Source organism: Rattus norvegicus, chromosome 15, assembly GCF_036323735.1.
Source record: "Rattus norvegicus strain BN/NHsdMcwi chromosome 15, GRCr8, whole genome shotgun sequence".
Taxonomy (NCBI): Eukaryota; Metazoa; Chordata; class Mammalia; order Rodentia; family Muridae; genus Rattus; species Rattus norvegicus.
In genome coordinates, this window is record NC_086033.1 from 47,154,547 (window position 1) to 47,175,879 (window position 21,333).

The 21,333-nt window shown below is 41.1% G+C and overlaps 1 protein-coding gene across 2 annotated transcripts; it reads right to left on the bottom strand.

The window, feature by feature from the left end:
* Positions 1-621: 621 nt before the first annotated feature.
* LOC134478822 (disintegrin and metalloproteinase domain-containing protein 28-like) lies at positions 622-17,643 on the bottom strand. Of its 2 annotated transcripts, XM_039093933.2 has the most exons (4): positions 17,482-17,643; positions 12,045-12,148; positions 9,531-9,607; positions 622-799 (listed from the first exon to the last, which is right to left on the bottom strand). In XM_039093933.2, exons 1-4 carry the CDS (start codon positions 17,531-17,533, stop codon positions 715-717), a joined length of 318 nt encoding a protein of 105 aa, XP_038949861.1. In that variant the 5' UTR covers positions 17,534-17,643; the 3' UTR covers positions 622-714. The 2 variants fall into 2 exon arrangements, 1 of the variants encoding a protein (XP_038949861.1); XR_010057936.1 differs by lacking the exons at positions 622-799; positions 9,531-9,607 and adding an exon at positions 10,236-10,368 and having other exon boundaries at positions 17,482-17,641.
* Positions 17,644-21,333: the final 3,690 nt, after the last annotated feature.

Sequence of the window (21,333 nt, forward strand, 5' to 3'; positions counted from 1 at the left end):
ACTTATATTTTTTAAAAATTATACTTTTCCAATTAGAACTAATCACCTTTGTCCCCTCCTTTAAACTTATGGGTTATTCAGGTGGTTTGTCCTAAGATTGAAACTTGATTTAAGTGAACTTGCACAGTGCACTAGAGTTATTTCTCCATGTGGCCCTTCTACTTTGGAAGAGATGTGGCATTAGCCTGTGTAACCCCTGAAAGTCTGAAGGCTTGCAACAAGAAGGGATCCCTGAGGAGGATGCCCGGGCACACAGTTATGGTCTCCATGGGAACAAGGGGGAATCTGAAGGACATTTCAAGAGTAAAGTTACTTAGGGCAATATGGAGTACTTCATTTGATGAAGAAATAGTCTTGAGTGTAACAGACCCCATAATTGGAAGGTGGAAAGTAAAGAGCTAAAAATAGCAGACATGCTCAGCTCTTCTCGTTAGAGTCCCTCTGCAGAAAACAATCCTAAAGGGATGGATGCTCCTTCTGCCTGCTTCTTGTGAAAGCTGGAAATGGTGACTAGGGCCATCCTTCATCAATCTTCGTAGAATGCAATGATGGGAAAAATTCGCTAAGTGATTACTGTCATTTGTGAAAATAAAATAAAATAAACAAACAATCAGCACCAAGTCTGTAAAAGCAGTTTAATTTTTTATTTGCCAGGAAAGGACATTGTATTTAGGTATGTAGGGTATACTGCATTACCAAGAGACCTAGCAGATGTTATACCATGATTTGTGGGTTCGTGGTGACCTTGTTTCCACTGGAATTATAGTATGTTTCTGAGAAGCCAGGGACTAGGAGCTTGCTGGAGAAAGAAAAGGGAAGAGCATGGTTACACACATCAAGTGAAATGCAAAGTCCAGCAAACGAAGAAGACTTCCCAGGCTGTCCAGACAAGTTTCAACTCCTAAGCTTCTCTTGTTCCCCTGACAAGTCCACACAGGAAAACTTTGGGCAGAGAGATGCTGTGTGTCTGTGTTTGTGTGTGTGTGTGTGTGTGTGTGTTTGTGTGTGTGTGTGTGTGTCTATGTGTGTCTGTATGTATCTGTGTGTGTCTTTCTATGTGTGGGTGAGTTTTTGTGTCTCTGTTTTTCTGTGCATCTGTCTGTCTGTGTTTCTGTATGTCTGTGCATCTACTGGGCATGTGTGTCTGTGTGTTTATGTTTGTGTGTTTGTGTTTATATGTGTGTGAATGTGTGTGTGTGTGTGTGTGTGAGAGAGAGAGAGAGAGAGAGAGAGAGAGAGAGAGAGAGAGAGAGAAGAGAGATTTTCCAGAGGATTGTGAAGCAAGCCCTGTTCACATGAGACCTGGTTGCTATTTCCAGAAGAAACTTAAGAAGAAGCATAGCTGATGTCAAAGGTGACAAGTAAGAACTTGCAACCAGACTCCTGAGGCTGCAGAGCGGAAGAGACCACCAACTCTGCTCACCCCTGCCCACATCCCTGGCCCAAGAGGAAACTGTATAAGGCCTCTGGGCTCCCGTGGGGGAGGGCCCAGGAGCGGCAGGACCCCTGTCCCTGAGACACCGCCGGAACCTGAAAGAAACAGACCGGATAAACAGTTCTCTGCATCCAAATCCCGTGGGAGGGAGAGCTAAACCTTCAGAGAGGCAGACAAGCCTGGAAAACCAGAAGTGACTGCTCCCTGCACACATATCTCGGACGCCAGAGGAAAAAGCCAAAGACCATCTGGAACCCTGGTGCACTGAAGCTCCCGGAAGGGGCAGCACAGGTCTTCCTGGTTGCTGCCGCTGCAGAGAGCCCGTGGGGAGCACCCCACGAGCGAACCTGAGCCTCGGGACCACAGGTAAGACCAAATTTTCTGCTGCAAGAAAGCTGCCTGGTGAGCTTGGGACACAGGAAAGCAGAATTTCTCTAGGACCGGGCACGTTCTGTGTTTACCGGAAGTCCCACACCCGCGGATCCCGGCCCGCAGCAGCTCTCTGCTCCCAGACCCGGTGAGAGAGAGACCCAACCGCCTGGTCAGGTGGGCACTCCTGAGGCTGCAGAGCGGAAGAGACCACCAACTCTGCTCACCCCTGCCCACATCCCTGGCCCAAGAGGAAACTGTATAAGGCCTCTGGGCTCCCGTGGGGGAGCGGCAGGACCCCTGCCAGAGACACCGCCGGACCCTGAAGGAAACAGACCGGATAAACAGTTCTCTGCACCCAAATCCCGTGGGAGGGAGAGCTAAACCTTCAGAGAGGCAGACAAGCCTGGGAAACCAGAAGTGACTGCTCCCTGCACACACATCTCGGACGCCAGAGGAAAAAGCCAAAGACCATCTGGAACCCTGGTGCACTGAAGTTCCCGGAAGGGGCGGCACAGGTCTTCCTGGTTGCTGCCGCTGCAGAGAGCCCGTGGGCAGCACCCCACGAGCGAACCTGAGCCTCGGGACCACAGGTAAGACCAAATTTTCTGCTGCAAGAAAGCTGCCTGGTGAACTCAAGACACAGGCCCACAGGAACAGCTGAAGACCTGTAGAGAGGAAAAACTACACGCCAGAAAGCAGAACACTCTGTCCCCATAACTGACTGAAAGAGAGGAAAACAGGTCTACAGCACTCCTGTCACACAGGCTTATAGGACAGTCTAGCCACTGTCAGAAATAGCAGAACAAAGTAACACTAGAGATAATCTGATGGCGAGAGGCAAGCGCAGGAACCCAAGCAACAGAAACCAAGACTACATGCCATCATCGGAGCCCAATTCTCCCACCAACACAAACATGGAATATCCAAACACACCAGAAAAGCAAGATCTAGTTACAAAATCATATTTGATCATGATGCTGGAGGACTTCAAGAAAGACATGAACACACTTAGGGAAGCACAGGAAAACATTAATAAACAAGTAAAAGCCTACAGAGAGGAATCGCAAAAATCCCTGAAAGAATTCCAGGAAAACACAATCAAACAGTTGAAGGAATTAAAAATGGAAATAGAAGCAATCAAGAAAGAACACATGGAAACAACCCTGGATATAGAAAACCAAAAGAAGAGACAAGGAGCTGTAGATACAAGCCTCACCAACAGAATTCAAGAGATGGAAGAGAGAATCTCAGGAGCAGAAGATTCCATAGAAATCATTGACTCAACTGTCAAAGATAATGTAAAGCGGAAAAAGCTACTGGTCCAAAACATACAGGAAATCCAGGACTCAATGAGAAGATCAAACCTAAGGATAATAGGTATAGAAGAGAGTGAAGACTCCCAGCTGAAAGGACCAGTAAATATCTTCAACAAAATCATAGAAGAAAACTTCCCTAACCTAAAAAAAGAGATACCCATAGACATACAAGAAGCCTACAGAACTCCAAATAGATTGGACCAGAAAAGAAACACCTCCCGTCACATAATTGTCAAAACACCAAACGCACAAAATAAAGAAAGAATATTAAAAGCAGTAAGGGAAAAAGGTCAAGTAACATATAAAGGGAGACCTATCAGAATCACACCAGACTTCTCGCCAGAAACTATGAAGGCCAGAAGATCCTGGACTGATGTCATACAGACCCTAAGAGAACACAAATGCCAGCCCAGGTTACTGTATCCAGCAAAACACTCAATTAACATTGATGGAGAAACCAAGATATTCCATGACAAAACCAAATTTACACAATATCTTTCTACAAATCCAGCACTACAAAGGATAATAAATGGTAAAGCCCAACATAAGGAGGCAAGCTATACCCTAGAAGAAGCAAGAAACTAATCGTCTTGGCAACAAAACAAAGAGAATGAAAGCACACAAACATAAACTCACATCCAAATATGAATATAAAGGGAAGCAATAATCACTATTCCTTAATATCTCTCAATATCAATGGCCTCAACTCTCCAATAAAAAGACATAGATTAACAAACTGGATACGCAATGAGGACCCTGCATTCTGCTGCCTACAGGAAACACACCTCAGAGACAAAGACAGACACTACCTCAGAGTGAAAGGCTGGAAAACAACTTTCCAAGCAAATGGTCAGAAGAAGCAAGCTGGAGTAGCCATTCTAATATCAAATAAAATCAATTTCCAACTAAAAGTCATCAAAAAAGATAAGGAAGGACACTTCATATTCATCAAAGGAAAAATCCACCAAGATGAACTCTCAATCCTAAATATCTATGCCCCAAATACAAGGGCACCTACATACGTAAAAGAAACCTTACTAAAGCTCAAAACACACATTGCACCTCACACAATAATAGTGGGAGACTTCAACACCCCACTCTCATCAATGGACAGATCATGGAAACAGAAATTAAACAGTGATGTCGACAGACTAAGAGAAGTCATGAGCCAAATGGACTTAACGGATATTTATAGAACATTCTATCCTAAAGCAAAAGGATATACCTTCTTCTCAGCTCTTCATGGTACTTTCTCCAAAATTGACCATATAATTGGTCAAAAAACGGGCCTCAACAGGTACAGAAAGATAGAGATAATCCCATGCATGCTATCGGACCACCACGGCCTAAAACTGGTCTTCAATAACAATAAGGGAAGAATGCCCACATATACGTGGAAATTGAACAATGCTCTACTCAATGGTAACCTGGTCAAGGAAGAAATAAAGAAAGAAATTAAAAACTTTTTAGAATTTAATGAAAATGAAGATACAACATACCCAAACTTATGGGACACAATGAAAGCTGTGCTAAGAGGAAAACTCATAGCGCTGAGTGCCTGCAGAAAGAAACAGGAAAGAGCATATGTCAGCAGCTTGACAGCACACCTAAAAGCTCTAGAACAAAAAGAAGCAAATACACCCAGGAGGAGTAGAAGGCAGGAAATAATCAAACTCAGAGCTGAAATCAACCAAGTAGAAACAAAAAGGACCATAGAAAGAATCAACAGAACCAAAAGTTGGTTCTTTGAGAAAATCAAAAAGATAGATAAACCCTTAGCCAGACTAACGAGAGGACACAGAGAGTGCGTCCAAATTAACAAAATTAGAAATGAAAAGGGAGACATAACTACAGATTCAGAGGAAATTCAAAAAATCATCAGATCTTACTATAAAAACCTATATTCAACAAAATTTGAAAATCTTCAGGAAATGGACTATTTCCTAGACAGATACCAGGTCTCGAAGTTAAATCAGGAACAGATAAACCAGTTAAACAACCCCATAACTCCTAAGGAAATAGAAGCAGTCATTAAAGGTCTTCCAACCAAAAAGAGCCCAGGTCCAGACGGGTTTAGTGCAGAATTCTATCAAACCTTCATAGAAGACCTCATACCAATATTATCCAAACTATTCCACAAAATTGAAACAGATGGAGCACTACCGAATTCCTTCTACGAAGCCACAATTACTCTTATACCTAAACCACACAAAGACACAACAAAGAAAGAGAACTTCAGACCAATTTCCCTTATGAATATCGACGCAAAAATACTCAATAAAATTCTGGCAAACCGAATTCAAGAGCACATCAAAACAATCATCCACCATGATCAAGTAGGCTTCATCCCAGGCATGCAGGGATGGTTTAATATACGGAAAACCATCAACGTGATCCATCATATAAACAAACTGAAAGAACAAAACCACATGATCATTTCATTAGATGCTGAGAAAGCATTTGACAAAATTCAACACCCCTTCATGATAAAAGTCCTGGAAAGAATAGGAATTCAAGGCCCATACCTAAACATAGTAAAAGCCATATACAGCAAACCAGTTGCTAACATTAAACTAAATGGAGAGAAACTCGAAGCAATCCCACTAAAATCAGGGACTAGACAAGGCTGCCCACTCTCTCCCTACTTATTCAATATAGTTCTTGAAGTTCTAGCCAGAGCAATCAGACAACAAAAGGAGATCAAGGGGATAGAGATCGGAAAAGAAGAAGTCAAAATATCACTATTTGCAGATGACATGATAGTATATTTAAGTGATCCCAAAAGTTCCACCAGAGAACTACTAAAGCTGATAAACAACTTCAGCAAAGTGGCTGGGTATAAAATTAACTCAAATAAATCAGTTGCCTTCCTCTATACAAAAGAGAAACAAGCCGAGAAAGAAATTAGGGAAACGACACCCTTCATAATAGACCCAAATAATATAAAGTACCTCGGTGTGACTTTAACCAAGCAAGTAAAAGATCTGTACAATAAGAACTTCAAGACACTGAGGAAAGAAATTGAAGAAGACCTCAGAAGATGGAAAGATCTCCCATGCTCATGGATTGGCAGGATTAATATAGTAAAAATGGCCATTTTACCAAAAGCAATCTACAGATTCAATGCAATCCCCATCAAAATACCAATCCAATTCTTCAAAGAGTTAGACAGAACAATTTGCAAATTCATCTGGAATAACAAAAAACCCAGGATAGCTAAAGCTATCCTCAACAATAAAAGGACTTCAGGGGGAATCACTATCCCTGAACTCAAGCAGTATTACAGAGCAATAGTGATAAAAACTGCATGGTATTGGTACAGAGACAGACAGATAGACCAATGGAATAGAATTGAAGACCCAGAAATGAACCCACACACCTATGGTCACTTGATTTTTGACAAAGGAGCCAAAACCATCCAATGGAAAAAAGATAGCATTTTCAGCAAATGGTGCTGGTTCAACTGGAGGGCAACATGTAGAAGAATGCAGATCGATCCATGCTTATCACCCTGTACAAAGCTTAAGTCCAAGTGGATCAAGGACCTCCACATCAAACCAGACACACTCAAACTAATAGAAGAAAAACTAGGGAAGCATCTGGAACACATGGGCACTGGAAAAAATTTCCTGAACAAAACACCAATGGCTTATGCTCTAAGATCAAGAATCGACAAATGGGATCTCATAAAACTGCAAAGCTTCTGTAAGGCAAAGGACACTGTGGTTAGGACAAAACGGCAACCAACAGATTGGGAAAAGATCTTTACCAATCCTACAACAGATAGAGGCCTTATATCCAAAATATACAAGGAACTCAAGAAGTTAGACCGCAGGGAAACAAATAACCCTATTAAAAATGGGGTTCAGAGCTAAACAAAGAATTCACAGCTGAAGAATGCCGAATGGCTGAGAAACACCTAAAGAAATGTTCAACATCTTTAGTCATAAGGAAAATGCAAATAAAAACAACCCTGAGATTTCACCTCACACCAGTGAGAATGGCTAAGATCAAAAACTCAGGTGACAGCAGATGCTGGCGAGGATGTGGTGAAAGAGGAACACTCCTCCATTGTTGGTGGGATTGCAGACTGGTAAAACCATTCTGGAAATCAGTCTGGAGGTTCCTCAGAAAATTGGACATTGAACTGCCTGAGGATCCAGCTATACCTCTCTTGGGCATATACCCAAAAGATGCCTCAACATATAAAAGAGACACGTGCTCCACTATGTTCATCGCAGCCTTATTTATAATAGCCAGAAAATGGAAAGAACCGAGATGCCCTTCAACAGAGGAATGGATACAGAAAATGTGGTACATCTACACAATGGAATATTACTCAGCTATCAAAAACAACGAGTCTATGAAATTCGTAGGCAAATGGTTGGAACTGGAAAATATCATCCTGAGTGAGCTAACCCAATCACAGAAAGACATACATGGTATGCACTCATTGATAAGTGGCTATTAGCCCAAATGCTTGAATTACCCTAGATCCCTAGAACAAACGAAACTCAAGACGTATGATCAAAATGTGAATGCTTCACTCCTTCTTTAAATGAGGAAAAAGAATACCCTTGGCTGGGAAGGGAGAGGCAAAGATTAAAACAGAGACTGAAGGAACACCCATTCAGAGCCTGCCCCACAGGTGGCCCATACATATACAGCCACCCAATTGGACAAGATGGATGAAGCAAAGAAGTGCAGACCGACAGGAGCCGGATGTAGATCGCTCCTGAGAGACACAGCCAGAATACAGCAAATACAGAGGCGAATGCCAGCAGCAAACCACTGAGCTGAGAATAGGTCCCCCGTTGAAGGAATCAGAGAAAGAACTGGAAGAGCTTGAAGGGGCTCGAGACCCCAAAAGTACAACAATGTCAAGCAACCAGAGCTTCCAGGGACTAAGCCACTACCTAAAGACTATATATGGACTGACCCTGGACTCTGACCCCATAGGTAGCAATGAATATCCTAGTAAGAGCACCAGTGGAAGGGGAAGCCCTGGGTCCTGCTAAGACTGAACCCCCAGTGAACTAGACTATGGGGGGAGGGCGGCAATGGGGGGAGGGTTGGGAGGGCAACACCCATAAGGAAGGGGAGGGGGGAGGGGGATTTTGCCCGGAAACCGGGAAAGGGAATAACACTTGAAATGTATATAAGAAATACTCAAGTTAATAAAAATAAATAAAAAAAAAAAAGAACTTGCAACCAGAACCCAATCTCAGAAAAACACACATGGTATGAACTCATTGGTAAGTGGCTATTAGCCCAAATTCTTGAATTACCCTAGATGCACAGAACACATGAAACTCAAGACGGATGATCAAAATGTGAATGCTTCACTCCTTTAAAAGGGGAACAATACCCTTGGCAGGGAATAGGGAGGCAAAGATTAAAACAGACACAGAAGGAACACCCATTCAGAGCCTGCCCCACATGTGGCCCATACATATACAGCCACCCAATTAGACAAGATGGATGAAGCAAAGAAGTGCAGGCCGAAAGGAACTGGATGTAGATCTCTCCTGAGAGACACAGCCAGAATACAGCAAATAAGTAGGCGAATGCCAGCAGCAAACCACTGAACTGAGAACGGGACCCCCGTTGAAGGAATCAGAAAAAGGACTGGAAGAGCTTGAAGGGGCTCGAGACCCCATATGAACAACAATGCCAACCAACCAGAGCTTCCAGGGACTAAGCCACTACCCAAAGACTATATACATGGACTGACCCTGGGCTCCAACCTCATAGGTAGCAATGAATAGCCTAGTAAGAGCACCAGTGGAAGGGGAAGCCCTTGGTCCTACTAAGACTGAACCCCCAGTGAACCTGATTATTGGGGGGAGGGTGGCAATGTGGGGAGGATGGGGAGGGGAACACCCATACAGAAGGGGAGGGGGAGGGGTTAGGGGATGTTGGCCTGGAAACTTAGAAAGGGAATAACACTCGAAATGTAAATAAGAAATACTAAAGTTAATAAAGAAAAAAAAAAGAAAAAAAAAGAACTTGCAACCAGTTTGGTGAGAAGGCACAACATTAGCCCCATCTAAGGCTTTTCCAGGGAGCAGTCCCAGGAGGCCCTCTATCAAGCCCCAAACAAACAAAACTTAAAGCAGATTTCATCAGACCCACTCCACTCAGTCATTTGGTAAAGTAATAAAATCTGCCTACTAGCACTTCATCATTTTTTATTTATAAAGTGTCAAAAGCCTAGTAAACTGTTATTTTGCCTAATATGTTTCTCTCATTTTAAGAGAAAAAAATTCACCGACTCCTTGGTTCCATTAGGAGTGAAGACTGTTGTGTCAGTTTTGGGAGCATTAATGCTGACAGCAGCCTTGCCAGCCACTTTCTACACTTTGACTTGTAGCAGAGGAAGACAATAGAGATGGACAAACACTCACTTGTTCTTCTTCAGGTATAGCACTGCAACCTTTCCATTTATTGTCATTTTGTATCTGAGCTCAGTTTCAAATGTTTCCTGCAAAAATACACAAAGACTTATAATCAAAGATGGCTATGTCTACTGACTTAATCCTTAGCAAGTAATGCCTGCTTTTCTCTAGCAGTGGACTGTGATACCAGCCATCTGTCTAGACCATAGGCAACAGATTGTTCTGTCAACTATATAGACAAAGTAGCTCTGTGTTTGTGTGTATGCATGTGCATGTGTGTGCATATATTTGCATGCCGATGTGCATACATATGTGCATGTGTATATGTGTGTCTATGTCTATGTGTTTGTGTGTGTGCATGTACATGTGTATCTGTATGTATATGAATATGTGTACATGTGTGTATATGAGTATGTGTATTTCTTTGAATATGTGTGTGTGAAATGTATGCGTGTGTCTGTATGTGTGTGAGTGTGTGTGTTGGTGCTGGGAATTGATCCCAGGATCTTGAAAATGCTGGCTAAGGATTCTACCACTAAGCCTCATTCTAGGCTCCATATCTGATTGCTGTTTATGAAAATAAATATTTATATTTCCAAATGTAGGTTAGGAGATGGAGTGTGGGCATGGATGGGAAAAAAGATATGTCAAAGACATAGAACCCTTAGGTGGGGCCAGCTGAGTGGGTAGCTTAGTGGGTGAAGGCACTTGCCTGGCAATTGAGTTCCATCCTTAGGATTTATGTGGTTGAAGTGAGAAGCAACCTTTGCTCATCCACATTCACTCTTTACATTAGGTCACCATATATCAGGCTAGTGTAAGTCTCCTGTAGTTGTTGAGAGGTAACCTAGGCAAGCAAGGTGACTCCAGTAAAACCAAACTCGTTTTTGTAATTATAAATTGGATATATTTTTATTCTTGTACATTTGAAATGTTATCCCCTTTCCCAGTTTCCCACCCAAAATCCATGCCCTCCCCCTTCTTCTATGAGGGTGTTTCCCCACCCACCCCTTTCAGTCTTCCCGCTGTGATATTCCCCTACACTGGGGTTGGGGGTTCACCCTTGGGCTTCTTCTCCCACTGGTGCCCAACAAGGCCATCCTCTGCTACATATGCAGCTGGAGCCATGGGCCAGTCCATGTGCACTCTTTGGATGGTGGTTTAGTCCCTGGGAGCTCTGGTTGTAGGTGTTGTTGTTCTTATGGGGTTGCAAGCCCCTTCAGTTCCTTCAATCCTTCAATCTCTAACTCCTCCAGTGGAGAACCTGTTTTCAGTTCAATGGTTGGCTGTAAGCATCCACCTCTATATTTGTTATGCTCTGGCAGAGCCTCTCCAGAGACAGCTATATCAGGTTCCTGTCAGCATGCACTTCTTGGCATCAGCAATATTATCTAGGTTTGGTGACTGTATGTATATTGACTGGATCCCCAGGTGGGGCAGTCCCTAAATGGCCTTTTCTTCAGTTTCTGCTCCAAACTTTGTCTCCATATCTTCTCCTATAAATTTTTTGTTTCCCCTTCTAAGAAGGACTGAAGCATCTGAACTTTGGTCATCCTTCTTGAGCTTCATGTGGTCTGTGGATTGTATCTTGGGTAATCTGAGCTTTTGGGCTAATATCCACTTATCAGTGAGTGCATACCATGTAAGATCAAGATTCAAATACAATAAAAAACAAAAACAAAAAAAAAAACCCAAACAACGAAAAAAAAACCCAAACTCTTAACGACAAACACAAGGCTCTGCAACTTACTCAAAAATCAGCATCGTGAAGCTGGAGAAATGGCTCATTCATTAAGAGCACATGCTCTTTTACAGAACCCTAGTTGGATCCCTAATACCCAAGAAAATGTGACTCACAAGCACCTGTCACTCAATCTCCAAGAGATATGATGACCTCCTTTAGCCTTTACAGGTATTTAACTGTACATGAACATACATACATACATATGTACCTATGTACATACACATGGCAATACACAGAAATAGTTTTTGCAGCTATCTACCTGCACATGCACATGTATATTGAGACACATGGCACATGCAATTAACTTTAGTCTAGTGACTAACTAAAAATTTAAGCTAGCATTGGCTAGCAATGTGTTGTTTCATTACAATAAAGAATTGTACAAATTTTAATGCTGTCTATATAGAAAAATATACAAATTTCAGATAAAAATGCCAATTTGCATTCATTTCCATTGTTTATTTTCTGGTTCTAATTTAAGGCAACAATTATGTGTGTGTGGATAGATGGTAGATAGGCAAATAATAGATAAGGTAAGTTATATGTAATTATTTGGAAGCATAGAGCATAAATTATTATAAAATACTACAGTCTGAAATCACTGGCCAGGCTAGTTGTGAATGAGTGTGTTCCAGTCCATTGTGAGACTCAGTCTGCACAATCAGAGTGGATATCATGGCATTGTAAGAATAACCTATGACCTCACATGTATACACATGTAAACAGGCATACACATAAAATTCATGTACATGAAATAAGACAATCATAGACATACTAACCTTTGGCTCTGGCACTTTGGTCTCTCTTTTACGCAATGGATGAAGTCTTATGGGATAAAACACTTCATAATTCTTGGCTTTAGGGAGTTCTTTTATTGCACTTGCTAGGGAAGAAAGAAGGAAGAGAAGACATAGCTTTTTATTAATGCCGGCCATGCTCATTCTGATGGTTGATGGTCCCCAGAGACCTTCAGTGATTTATGTCAGTAGTTTCAGACACGAGAAGTGGATAACAACAAGAAACCCACCTACTCGCCCCCAATCTTTAATCTCTGACTTTCGGTATTTTTCAGGGAGATATTTACAAGACCTTTCTGATGACAGTATTTGTTGTCAATTTTTCCATTTCTCTTTAACCTTTTGGATCCGCATAGTGACTGCCTAGTGGGAGAATGAAACAAGGTAAAAGCTAGGCACAATCAAGTTCTACTGGAAGCTGATCACTCCAGACCGCACTGCTATGAAACTAGAAGCAGACACCCACTATTTCTGGTTGAGGACATGTTTCTTGGAGTTTTCAATAGTAATATTTGAAACATAGTCCCAGTAAGAAAAGGCTCTAAAATTAGGTTCATAGAGAGGACTGGCATGAGCAATACTAACAAACCTTCATTTTGGGCAGAAAAATTATGAAAATGAGAATAGAAGGTTTGTACAGAGTCACTACCAAGGAAGGGATGTGTAGGGGCTGGAGTCATACCAGGAGGAAAGTGTAAATTCATCTTAAACAACCAATTCCCAAGTCTTTCCTGGGAATTAGACTAAAGAGAAATCCTGGGCTTTCCAATGTTTTATTTTTATTGGATTTTAAGTTTTATTTCTGTTATCCACAGAGACACAGCTTCCTGTGGGAAGCTCTGGAGGGAACTCTGGCTGCTACAGGATTAAAGATCCACTTGGGATGAAGACAGGGAAACTTAGAGAACTGAGGCAGGAGGCTGGCAGCAGGGTTTAGGAAAGCTTCTTCTCTATGTTGTGATTTGCAAATTCTCTGAATGAAATCCTAGCTCACCAAAATACTATACAATTTTGGTTCATTTAACAGCAGACATAACCAAGGGGGCTCACCAAGCATGGAAGTTGAGTACAGACATACATACAGGCAAAATATTCATATATATATATATATATGTGTGTATATATATATATATACATACACACATACATAGTGCAGATGCTATAATATCTTAATTTTAGATTTGAAATTTTAACTGCTTGAAAACTGATGGCCAATTAGGCTGGGTCTATGATGTGTTGTGTAGTCTGTAACATACAAATAAACACAAACTACTATTGTGTCTTCAAAAGGGCCACAGTCATTCAGATACATTCTTGTCAGCTGTGACAAATAAATCACTGTCATACTCTGTAGCAATTGTACAAAGGTTTTCTTTCTCTTTTCTTTGATCTTTCTTGTCTTTTCGTTTGTTTATTGTTTTGTCACGGGCTCTGTAGTCTAGCCTCAAATTCAAGAGCCTTCTGCTTCCCAACCCCAATCACTGAGCTTTAAGGTATGCATGGAAGCCCAGTACACCAAATTCTTAAGTTGCTTGTTTTTTGTAGTCCTGAGGTAATCCTTGTGCTCTCTGTGTTTATGGAAATTAATGTAATTTTTTAAAACATTTATGCAATCAATTGTAATGTTGATGAAGAAAAGTAATCGAATTATTTACAAAAAAAGTTCAAAGTTCTAAAATGTGAGATGATTGTCATTTCTCTCCTATTGAAATTTTATGATTACTTCATAGCAGTGAGATGCCAAAGCTCTTGCCAGAAATGTGCAAATGACATGGGCACAATTCCCTGCCACCTCCTTTTTCACTACCACAGGGCAAACACACCATAAGGTTCCAGCACCCTTCCTGGTGTACTATGGTGACTATTCAGCACAGTTAGCCTCATAGACATTGAGCCATGAAGCCATTTCTCACTGATGTTGCAGCCTCAACTAATATCTTCTTTACATGCTATTCTAAGGAGGAGAGGAGCTGCAGATATGCCTCAGTCATTAAAAGTACTTCCTGCTCTTCCAGAGGACCCAAAGTTCACTTTCTAGAGCACATCTTAGGTGGTTCACAACTGCCTAAATCTGCATTTCTGGGGCACCTGACACCCTCTTCTGGTCTGCACAGGCACCTGCTCTGTATTAGAACACACACCTAGTCTCATAGCAGTATTTTTAATGCCTTATTGGAGGGATGGAGAAAGGGCTTAGTGTTTAAGTTACTCTTCCAAAGGACCCAGGTTGGATTTCCAGCACCCACCTGGAGACTGTCTCTTTAAGATCTAAAACTTTCTCTTGGCCTCAGAAAGCAGATATCAGATACCCATACACATAAACTTTTTTTTTTAGTTTTACTAAAATTCCAAAGAAATCCTCATCTGTGGGTTTCATCCACACGTGTGACCCTAACAGGAAGTCAACTGACTTTTCACAGCCCACTCCTTATTGACAAGAAAAGTGAACAGAGAACTAGGTTGCCCTATCAAATAGTAAGCAGTTTTCTGTGTTGTACCCACATTTTCATTAGTCTAAAGCCTAATATTTCATGAAACTACAGGTTACCAACTGAGTTTTAAGTATTGAGTCGAAACATAAACGAAAAATTTATTCCCAGCTTACTCTTTGGTGGGGTAACACTTTCAAATAGAAACCAAAACAAACAAAAAAATATGTCTTCTTAAAGTCTTTAGCAAATTCACTGAACTAAATGAAATAAGTTTCCAGGTCATGCTGAACACTTACAACACAGTGAATTATGTAAAGAAACAGAATTTCTCTTAGAAAACTCTGGTTCTCCCAAAAGCTGTAAGGCCCTTGAATTAAGACATTTGAGATGTAGGGATTTCCACAGCACAGAAAGGAATGAAGTAGACAGATATTGTTTGCTTCACATGCACTCCCATTTGATGGAGATGGGGCAGCCTCCTCCCAGGTGAATAAAATCAAGTTAATTATTTAGAAGCCAGTAGCATAAACAGAGCTAACTGGCATCAAGGGATTACACAAATCCAAGATGTAACACAATATGTTTCTATTAATTTATTTTAATGCTTGTTTCCTCTATCCCACAGAACTCATGTGCTGGGTAAGTTTTGGCTGGCAAAACTGGATCAAGAGAAAAACAGTTATTTTGGTTTGAGTTAGAGGTGTGTGTGTGTGTGTGTGTGTGTGTGTGTGTGTGTGTGTGTGCATGAGTGTGTAACTGTGGATTAGATTCTTTTAACCACATATTAGTTTAAAATAAAGCAAAGTTCACTAATGAGATTGATATAGCTGACCTCAATCTAGAACTAGTACTAGTACTTCTAAATGTTATTCAATGTAAATGAGAATGGGGAAGACTAGAACCCATATTCTAATGAAGTTATTACTTGGCTATAACAGTTAAATTGTGCTTACTGGCTTACTTTTTCCAGTCACTAACAGTAACTGCTCTTTTTTTTTTCCTTTTTAAGCCAAAGTGCCTACCTAGACATACATCTGAAACAGGATGGAGACTTGCCTTTGTCAATGTGTCAATTTATTTTGTCTTCTCCCGAACACTTGCTATGTCCTTTTAAGTATTTGTTTTTACTTTCCCTATGATGAAATCCCATGTCATTTTTCTCAGGGGATGGTGAGGCTCATTACAAGCACCAGGCCCTATTTTTACATATCCATCATTTATTTAGAAATAAAGGTTGAAGCAGGTCCAAGTTATAGCCAGAGTGCACGGGCAAAGAGTTCTGATGATGGGGAGGGAGAACTACAGAGGAAGAGATAAGCAAAAAAACCTGTTACTTGCATTCTGGCTGTAAAACCAGTCCCCATGGGGAATCTAGCAAAGGTACTTCAGTAGGCAGGGGGATGACTTGGAAAGTGCCACATGGAAGATAAAAAGAAGTAGTGTGGCATCCTACTGAATGAATGCCCCCTTGCTGGAGAGAAATCAGAATGCCTATTATCACATCCTTGGAATGAATGATGTCACACTTTTAGCCGGGACTCTAAGGCTTGCATCTCTTGCTGCCATGTTGCTGATACAGAATTGTGGGGATCAGAAATAGTTTGGTGCCTGATTTCTTTGAAAAGACAGTAGGATACATAGGCCCCACTGTTACCCATAGGATTCTGTTAATGGAGCTGCCTGATCAGTTACTTCTCCTACTTGAACAGAACTGGACACCAAGTAGTTCTTCAGCCTCTAATGAAAGTGTAGTCCTCAAGCGTCCTGGATCAAAAGACTTCCTATTAAAAAAATTCTTGGGGCTGGAGATAATGGGTCAGTGTTTAAGAGCAGTGACTGTTCTTCCAGAGGTCCTGAGTTCAATTCCCAGCAACCACATGGTGGTTGACAGCCATCTGTAATGAGGTCAGATGCCCTATTATGGTGTATCTGAAGAAAGCTACAGTGTACTCAAATACATAAAATGAATAAATAACTTTTTTAAAAATTCCTAATAAAAAAGAATTCCTACCCTTTGATTTCTGTGAATCTAGAAATTTGAAGTCAAGGGGTAATGAATTTAAGGATATATTAGAATCCTAAATATTTAAGGATATTAACACAAGTTTTACAATCTGGAAAACAATGGAGAACCCGTGTTTGGTAAGAAAGTGCCAAGGGGATTAGGAAGGAGGAAGACCCTTCTGTGCTTGATGGCTTCACATTTGTTCACAATTTGTTTGTTCCTGGGTCCCAGCAAACATTCTATGGCCTAAGAAAATATTTGCCAGCTAGTGTGCAGATGGAAGCTCTGAACACAGAACAAGCCAGAGAAATATGACATCAGATCCCAGGCATGTGAAACCAAGCTGAGTATTTACAAAATGGAGAGAGCTGCATGCTATAACATGTTGTTAGGGAGTAGTAGTCACCCCATCTAAATTCTTAGATGATTGCTCTAACTAGTGAAACGGAACTGCGTTATCAAGCCACATGGAACTGAAACTTCTCCTCACCAATAACCTCATGAGACTTTGTGCTTATGGCCCCCTACCAGTTAACGATATCTATTCTCTCTAAACATGACAATGCACATTCCTAAGTTTGCAAGTTGCTGAACTGGCCCAAATTACGAGATACTTTCTGCAAGTTTTGGCGATCACAAACAGTCAAATCTGTTTTATTGAAATAAATATTGACACAATTAGTTCTGATTAGTTGCTTTTGGACTCAAAGATCATATCCATTGTTTAAATGTACGAGAGCTTCTCTTTTTTTTACAGATATCAGAGCTGATATGTAAATGTTTCAGAAAAACCTTTAATTGTTCTCCTTCACATCCATCACAGTTCCCGGACAGCATATTAAAACCATGCCAAATGGTTAGAAAAATTGGTTAAAGGGAAAAAACAAAACAACTAGCCAACATATTATAGACCATAAGACCAGAAGCAGATGACGTGCAGCCCTGTGACATGCTGAACAAATCTGAAAGGGCTAACGCCTACCTGGAACTGGAGAAAGAAGGAACGAGACTACCAGAAGTCGCCATTGCTGCATTCTGTGATCCTGGGAGCAGTGGGTGCCTCCGTTCACACCTGTGAGGTTGCTTCTGCCCCAGCCTCCTCTTAAGGGAGCCAGAATGAAACTCCCTGCTTCATTGTGTATGCTTGAGCAAGTGTTTACTGAAGGTGTTGCACAACTTGGGAGCTGTGGTTTTGCAACTATGGCATAGGAGGCGGAAGTCCTGTCTGCCTCTTGGCTGGCTCTAAAATTTCCACTATTAGGAGCTGTTGTTTCTTTCTCTCTCTTTTCTGTGTTACCCATTCAAAATTAAAAGAGTAAGGTTTCAATGTTCTATTGTAGCTCAGTAGGTCACAAGGAGGTAACTGCTGCGATGTTTCTTGATATATGCCAGGCAGTATATCATATACATAATAATATGGCATAAAATTCTTAGAATATGTATGTGTTATATAATATACACACATGCATTATTATGTGTACATGTGATATATATGTATATATGTATATGTTTAATCATATGGATTTATCATTTTCAGCTAAATCAATAAAAGCTGTGGATAATATTCTCTACATATGTAGATTTGTTTTATAAAGTGATTTCTAATCACATCTAATACGTGAAATTCTTATTTTCAATTACCTTACACTGTATTTTCACACAATGATGTTCACAAGAAGCTTATACTATCCTGAATTAAGATGTTTCTGAAGAATTTCACAAATTCTAGGCTAGCCTCCAATGTACTGTGCAGCTCACAATGAACTTGAACTCTTGATTCAGCTGCCTCTAACCTCTGCATGCTGGGATTTGTTGGGTTTACCTTCACACTTCAAGACTTTTATGCATTGTTGCAGATCAAATACAGAGTTGAATGTATGCCTGGCAAGGATTTTGTCAGCTGAGCTACACCCCTCTCCATGAAATACTAATTTTCAATAGCACAAGTACTAGGCTTTCCAGATCACCAAGGTGTTCGTACCCTAACTGAAGGCTTGAATAAGATGAGAGAAGATGAGTTAGGAATGAAGGAGGGGCAGTCTCTGAGTCTGTTGCTGCTATTACGAGGCTAAATTGGGTATGTGCACAAATCATATTCTGTAACCAAAAGATTGTATTTAGTTGCTTATTAAATTTTAGGTGCACTCCTAAACTAGTATTCTTGCTATATTAGTTCTACTGACATGTCTGTCTTTAAAATACCATTTCCATTTCTGTATGTGAAAAATGGAGTTTAAAAAACACTTAGACTCAAGATTAAGACTCCTCGTCTCCATTGTTAGGCTGGTTACTCACATTACTCATGCAGAAAATAGAAGGGTTGGAATTTGAACACCATGCTGTCTGAGGTCTTGGTCACACACCTTCACATTTCTTGCTTGATTACCTGATTCACATGCAGCCTTATTGCTAATGGTAAGATGCCTGTGGAGTAGAAATAGTCCGAGAACAAATTGTTACTACAAATCCCTAAGTAGCTAGGACTCGTGAGTTACACATCATTTTAATATGAGGTGCATTTTTGGCCTGGAGAGATGTCAGTATAAAGGAGGTCTGAACAATGACAGAAGCAAAGAGGATGGAAGGAACAGACACATTTAAGGAGCAAAAGCAGCAAGAGTGAGGAACTATGAGCCACAGAGCTGTAATTTAAAGATGCAGTTTTGTCACTGAATATTTATTTAGTGTCTCCTGTGAGTCAGCTGCTGCAGTCAGCCTTGGTGATCACATTTTGAACATTAGAGACAAAACCTCAGAAATCGTCAAAGTTTAGAATCTGGCTGTAACAAGAGAGCAGGTGAAAGAAACTCTCCAAAGAAGGCAAGATAAGGTGATGAACTCTGGAGGAGTACATAGGGACCACTTTGAATGTTCTTTTCACAGGCAGGATAGTCCCTATACATCATTCATTCTGGGCTTCTTCTGCCTCCAGTAGCAGGAACGTAAGTGGAGGCCAGGTTTTTCCACCCTGCTCTGTCTGTCATCTTTTTTTTTTTTTTTTTTTTAGTGTAGAAAGTACTGTATTGGTTGATATAAAAATAACGTAAAGGCCCCTTCACTTCCTCAGGCACTTTTGACTGTCCCTTCTCTCTTTCACGTTCCTTGGCCCTTCTCCTTGTTCCTCTCTTCCACCGAGTCCAGTCCAGTTATTGTTGTCTACTGGAATGTTGGTTGGTCTTTTTTGGCTCAACCTTGTTCAGATCTCATATAGCTGCAAGGAGCTCATGAGTGCAATGTCCAGAAAACAACATTTTCCCTGCAGCAACATTTTCTGTCATTCAACTTTTTTTTTATTAACTTGAGTATTTCTTATATACATTTCGAGTGTTATTCCCTTTCCCGTTTCCGGGCAAACATCTCCCTCCCCCCTCCCCTCCTTTATGGGTGTTCCCCTCCCCATCCTCCCCCCACTGCCGCCCTCCCCCCAACAATCTAGTTCACTGGGGGTTCAGTCTTAGCAGGACCCAGGGCTTCCCCTTCCACTGGTGATCTTACTAGGATATTCATTGCTACCGATGAGGTCAGAGTCCAGGGTCAGTCCATGTATAGTCTTTAGGTAGTGGCTTAGGCCCTGGAAGCTCTGGATGCTTGGCATTGTTGTACATATGGGGTCTCGAGCCCCTTCAAGCTCTTCCAGTTCTTTCTCTGATTCCTTCAACGGGGGTCCTATTCTCAGTTCAATGGTTTGCTGCTGGCATTCGCCTCTGTGTTTGCTCTATTCTGGCTGTGTCTCTCAGGAGCGATCTACATCTGGCTCCTGTCGGCCTGCACTTCTTTGCTTCATCCATCTTGTCTAATTGGATGGCTGTATATGTATGGGCCACATGTGGGGCAGGCTCTGAATGGGTGTTCCTTCTGTGACTGTTTTAATCTTTGCCTCCCTATTCCCTGCCAAGGGTATTCTTGTTCCCCTTTTAAAGAAGGAGTGAAGCATTCACATTTTGATCAGCCGTCTTGAGTTTCATTTGTCCTAGGCATCTACAGACACTTTTCCTTTTACATTCAGGTTTTATTTAATGGGTTGTCTTGAGCTATTATTTTATACATAAATAAGTGTTACTTTAGTAGATTACAAAATCACTAGTTGGGATCAATACCCATAATCTGTTGTGAACTGGGTAATGTCTTATTTTCTAAATGTTTCAAGATTTTCAATCTACCTATGACACCAGTACTTGGGAGCCTAAAGTACAAGATTGCTGTAAGTGTGAAGCCAATTTGGGTTCCATAATGAGTTCTTGACCAGCCTGAGCTATAGAATGCTCTTCCTCCTCCTCTTCCTCCTCCTCCTCCTCCTCTTTCTCCTCCTCCTCTTTCCCGTCATCCTGCTGCTGCTGCTGCGGATGATGATGATAATGATGATGATAAGGAAAAGAAGGAAGAAGAAAGGGGAGGAGAAAGAGAAACAAAAATATTAAGCATATTTTTATGAAATTTTCTAATATACAACTACTCTAGGGACCATGACTCTTACCTAGCATGTGACTTGGGAACCTGGTCACCAACTGTTTTGAATGGAATATGTAGGATGGAGTATTGGGTACCATTGCTTTCTTAGCTCAGTACACAGGCCTCTGATGTGAGATCGCAACCATGTTCTGAATGGTGCCATCATCCACAGAGATAACATTCCCTAGCATTTCTCTGACATAAGGCACACTAGTTTTACTTAGAACAATGATTAAGTGTTCCACAGTTGCAGTGGAAGATGTCTGAATTACAGAACAAGCTGAATTTAGAGTTTAATTAAAAACCCAGTGAAGAATAGAAGTGAGGGAAAAGAATAAAGACAGAAACTGTCAACGTGGATATTTGGGGAAGCTAAGAATTGCCA